This window comes from Thunnus thynnus, chromosome 8, assembly GCF_963924715.1.
Source record: "Thunnus thynnus chromosome 8, fThuThy2.1, whole genome shotgun sequence".
NCBI classification, from domain to species: Eukaryota; Metazoa; Chordata; class Actinopteri; order Scombriformes; family Scombridae; genus Thunnus; species Thunnus thynnus.
The window spans coordinates 27567757-27573340 of record NC_089524.1 but is presented as its reverse complement, the minus strand read 5'-3'; the positions used below and the strand labels follow the sequence as shown (position 1 = coordinate 27573340).

The 5584-nt window shown below is 42.1% G+C and overlaps 1 protein-coding gene across 1 annotated transcript; it reads left to right on the top strand.

The window, feature by feature from the left end:
- LOC137188468 (putative claudin-24) lies at positions 1-1715 on the top strand. Its single transcript, XM_067598136.1, has one exon. The coding sequence runs from the start codon at positions 573-575 to the stop codon at positions 1230-1232; it is 660 nt and encodes a 219-aa protein (XP_067454237.1). The 5' UTR covers positions 1-572; the 3' UTR covers positions 1233-1715.
- The last annotated feature ends 3869 nt before the right edge of the window (positions 1716-5584 follow it).

Sequence of the window (5584 nt, the reverse complement as noted above, 5' to 3'; positions counted from 1 at the left end):
CTTAATCACACAGATTAAAAAAAGTGAAGATTTCTGCTGAAGAGAAGCTTATCTCTGTCTGCTCAGCCTGTTATCCCTAGCCCATGTTAATTGTGCGCATATTTGTACACTGAAATTGTCTCCTTGAGGACTAACAGGATGCAATAAATGGACATCAGGGAGTTAATTATTTTTAAAATTAAACTGCCGTCTACATTGAAGTGTGCCCCCTGTGGCCTGCTGTTGCATAACGTATTTGACAATGATCTTGTGGAAGCTTGGCCATCTCTGCCTCTGCCCCTGCTGCCCATTGGCACAGCAGCGGGAGCAGGAGGACCACAAAGGGGAGGGCCGAACGGGGCCCCCTCTCCTCCCCGCAGCAGAAGATGTGTGCTCCTCTGAGTGGGAACTGTTTGTGAAAGAGCTGCGAGTCCTGAGCCTGAGCGGTCAACTCTAATTATCAGGTGTTGTGAGCAGCTTCTGTCCCAACTGGACACCACGGGCCTCTCCATCTGAAGTGCAGCCGGAGAAGAACTCTTGCGGATCTGTCAAGCGTGGAGGCCAGAGTGAGAGAGAGAAAGAGAGAGAGAGAGATGGACACATGCGCCTGCGCTTTGGAGCTGCTGGGGATGCTGGTCTATGTTGGAGCGTGGCTGTGCGCTTTAGCCACCACTATCTTACCACAGTGGCTGACCATGTCCACTGCGCTGCTGCCCATAGAGAGTTACGAGCTGGGCCTGTGGGAGACTTGCGTGGTGCAGGATGTCGGGGGTATGGAGTGCAGAACATATGATAGCCTGCTGGGCCTTTCCAGTGACCTCAAGCTGGCCCGCATCCTCATGTGTGCCTCCCTCGTCGTGGGTTTGCTGGGAATCCTGGTGGCTATACCTGGACTTTACTTGATCAACAGCTGTAAGGAGCGGGGAACCTATCGAACCAAGAGGACTTTAACCATCCTGGGAGGGGTGCTGGGAATGGTCTCCGGAGTGCTGTGTCTGATCCCTGTGTCCTATATGGCCCATTTAGCCGTGATACATTTCTTTGATGAAACAGTACCTGAAGTGGTGCCACGATGGGAGTTTGGAGATGCTTTGTTCTGCGGCTGGGCAGGAGGATTTCTGCTCATAGTGGCCGGGCTCCTCCTGGTCACCTCTTGCTTATGTTCACAGGTGGAGCCGCAGCCTGTGCTGCAGCGGCGGTACCAGGTGATGAGTACTGATGTTTCCTTCAGGAAGCGGTCAGAGTATGTTTAAGGTGCCAAATCATGAAAGAATGACGCGTATAGAGACTGACAACACAACACAATCATCTGTAGAGCTGCACTTCAAACTGCTTATAAAACAATGTCAATAACTGGTTTTATATCAAAGACGACATTCTGTATAAGAGTTGCTTCATCACTTGTGGAAAAAAAAAGAATTGTGTTAAAATGCATGAATATTTGTTTGTAAAACTCAATCAATCAATCAACCCGCACAATCCAACAGTATATTTGAAGAGAACCTGCTGTGACCAGTAAAAATTAATATTTTTTTGAAGATATGTTTTATAAAATGCTTTATATTCCTTATTCTGGGATTAAGGGCTTCAGGATCTTTCTCTTATCAATGCCAACAAAAAATACTATTTCATAAAGTCTGTTTTACACGACACTTTAGCTTTTAAAATGCTGTGATTGTACATTATTCAGAGTACTAAAAATATAGAGATGACTTCCTGAAGCACAAATGATTGTGTGCCTGCTTATTTTTGTTTATGTGCTGCATTGTGTGGCACAATCAGATGATCCACATAAAGAATTATATTGAATTTCTGTTGAAAAATTGTCTCTTGTCAGTTTCTTGCTCTGCACCGATTGAGCCAGCAAATCACATTTCTTCTGTATTGGAAAATGCTGAATATGATTATTTATTTTTCAGAGGACCTGTGACGTGAATCTGTATGAAACACAAACTATGTTTGTCTCCAGTTAGGTCAGAGGTGGAAACATGGCTGCTCTTTTGCCTGTCCATTAGTCACATAAACCCGCAACCTATTTTGGTCTGAAGCGGTCCCTGGTCGCCCTCAAACCAGACGACAAGCTGAGCAGTGAAACTGAAAACAGCCGTCTTGGTTCGTCAGGTGTGTCTGCGGCGGTGGAAACACAGCTTGAGACTAATTCCATCAGATTTCCTGGTCACTCGCTGAGCTAAGCTGTGTTTAATGAATGCTTTAATGGGCAGCGTGTACTGTGAAGAATGTAGAACAGGTTGCCCTTACGGCTCCTGCTTTGACATAATTACACAAATTTGCTAAGGTCAGAGGCCGCCGCCGCTCTCTTAACTCCAAAACTTCTGTCTTTATCATTTATGTATACACAGGTACGGTGATGCAGATGTGTTACTGCATCGACTTCTCAGGGAGGATCCTACTGATGGTACTTTTTGTGTAGTCAGCTCTTACAGGATGAAGTTAATGAGAGATAATGAAGTACACCTTGCCTGAGGGGCCCGAGACATGACAGACTTTACTTCTGAGGATAAAAAAGAGGCTAACAGTGGTTCTGTCAGGCCTCACAGAACCAGCGAGCAGGGAGCGGATTGAGAGGCACCCTCCTATCCACTGACGCCATGCAAGCTGCAGGGAGGGCCTGGTGTCTCCCAGTGTGAGGGCAGCTATCAGCAGGGAGGCAGTAAAAACAACTACAGAGATGTTCTTTTTGATTATCGTAAAGACTCCAAGGGCTGCGGGGCCGGGCAGTGCAGCTACACTCAAAGGAAATGGCATGTTCTCTTCTCATGAAGAATTATTTTAAATACATCCGATTGCAAACAAACAAAACCGCCCCCGAAGGGGTTGATAAGCAAATTGCTCAGAATATTTCATCAACATTTTGCTCAGTTTACTTATTATCTTAAGAGACGACTGAGTGTAATATAATTCTCTATTCTGTTCAGATGGAGATAAAGATCATCCAAGCTTGAGTTCAAACTTTGATAAGATATGATAATAAGTGCAGGTTAGATATTGCAGTTTTGTGAAATTGGTCTTCCACAGTTCAACACATCCATAAAAGAGCTTAAATAATCATGATAATGTTCCAACACCCTCACAATTCACTTTAGGTTAACTCCATCTCCTATCCATCTTATCTGACAGTCAAAGGATGAGAACAGAGTTATATGTCATTCACATATATCATACATGCTCTGATTATTGATGATTATTGACTTTACTTGTAAAATGTGCCAGTAAACCTGACAGTAAACTACCTTTTTCCAAGGTAGACTACATGAAAGATCAAGATGATTTCAACTGAAGGCAATGGAAGAAGTATTCATGTGCTTTCTGTCCTGCATTCAAAATCATACGTCAGTGAAAGTCGAACATATTATCATCAAAATGTACTTAACATATTAAAAGTATAAGGATTCACTCTTCTGAAAAAAGATACATCTGAGGGGTTGTGAGATGATTAATGAGGTTGGAAAGAAGAAGAAGAAAAAAAAAAAGTTCTGATACATAAATTGTACTCAGTGTTTTGAAGTCTTTTCAAATATTTGCTTTTTTGTGGAATATTGGATCATTTTTATCTCTGTGGGCCTCAAACAATTAATTAAATTAACCTGTTAAATGACACTGTCCCACTCTGACTTTTTGGTTGTAAAATTTTAAGAGTTGTCTTTCAAATGAAGGGTTGAAGAACAGTAACCTTTATATTTTGGGTATTTGGGTATTTATAGTATTTGGGTAAGTAGCACAAAACAGAAATACTCCAGTTCAAGCACCTCAAAAGTAACTTTGATAGCACTGTCTGTAATAACTTTTATCTGATATTGATCACTGGGAATATTTGCGGAAATTTCAGAGGAAGTTCATCTTCCTGCAGCTTTGAGTAAACTGTAATTAAAACGTCATCAGCTGAACTAAAACGCCATCTTTGCGAACCTGCTGTTGGCTTTTGGCAACACATCCTGACGCCTTTTCATGTTACTGATCACCTCTCTATCTTAAAACCTTCACCCCCTCCATTATAGCTGATAGAGATGATGAGTTAGCATAACAGATAAGATAAAACATAACCAGCTCAGGGTATTATGTCAGACTTATCTACAGAGGGGAATGTGCAAGTGTAGTGGGAAGGAGTTCAGACAAGAGAGGAGATGGAAGATAAATTATCTAAATATTTTTCCCAAATTTCTTATCTGTAGGAATGTTTCCCCATAACATTTAGTTATATTCAATCAGTGGTTCTCCTGTTTTAGATTACTGACAGCAAAATAGGCAGTTTTTGTGTGTCCGTGATAATACACCTCACCACCTTCCTGAAGTGGTCTGAGCAGGTCTACCATTCATCCACTTGTGGGACTTGTGTTTTTGACAGAGAGCAGTGCTCAGCTGAAGAGGGCCTTTTGTTCTATTGCAGCTACCCGCCTCCAGAGAGGTGCACTGTGTGTGTGTGTGTGCGTGTGTGTGTGTGTGTGCCTTCCCTGGCAACAATCACTACTGTGAGGCGGCCCCCTCTCCATACTCACATGCCTGCTCTCGTCAGCCTCCTACCCAGGTCACATGAGCAGGGCCCCCACTCCAACCTGACCTGCTCAGATCCCTCCTCACATGAGGCCCGTTAGGAGCCCACACCTTGGCATGTCATGTCACCTCCCCCGGCCTGTGTGGCAATTATGCTGAGTCACTACAAGAACGCTCAGGTCTCTCTTTCAGACTGCTCTGTTGGAGAGATAATCACTGGAGAGATAAAGTTTATAACAATATCTGTCTTTGACCTCTGGCAGCTTCAGTCCAATATATCTGTGCTCACTTAACAGGAACAATAAAGTTAATATAGAATCCAGCTGGCGTGCTGTTATCTCTACATTTAATGAGGAACTTGACTGAAGGGACACATATCATAAAGTCCATTATTTAAATGGATAAAATCAATATTTTTTATATCACCAGTGATTCATATGATTACTTGTATGTGAAAGGTGCCTGCTATCACACCACACTGCAATTTATAACATATCTCAGCTCGCTCTTGTGGTTTTATGACCTGCAACTTTACTGTTTTGGTTGACAGCTCCACTGGCAGCTGTGGTTGAAATTTAAAGTGAGACAAACAGTTAAACAGTGAGTCTGTCAGAGCTTGAAATGTAAAACTCTGATTCTCACTGTTGGCTGCATCAGAACTCAGTTAAAGGCAAAAGGTGATTGAATATTGGGATTACATTTGCCAGGTGACCAGAAACACGACTCCAAATCAAAGCTAATGTTGCTCCATATTTGCTGGAATTGTAAATTAGCAACTGTTTGCTAACATGTTCACCATATCAACTTAAAGATCCCATCCAGAAATGATGTAAGATGTAACCCCTTAAACTGAGATTTAAAGTTCATAAACTTAAATTTTATGATTAAATGAAGGAATGGTCTTCATTTGTGCTCTAGATGCAGTTATAAACTCTCCGACCAAGTTTTATGTACCAGTCATGGGTTTTTTTGTCATGTGGAGGACATGTCAGGGTTTTGATATTGCAATAGACTCAAATCAATCAATGCTTTTTCAAATGTGAATAAGATTATTAAATAAGAATCTTCACGTTTTTTTTAAGTACTAGTAGTTTAA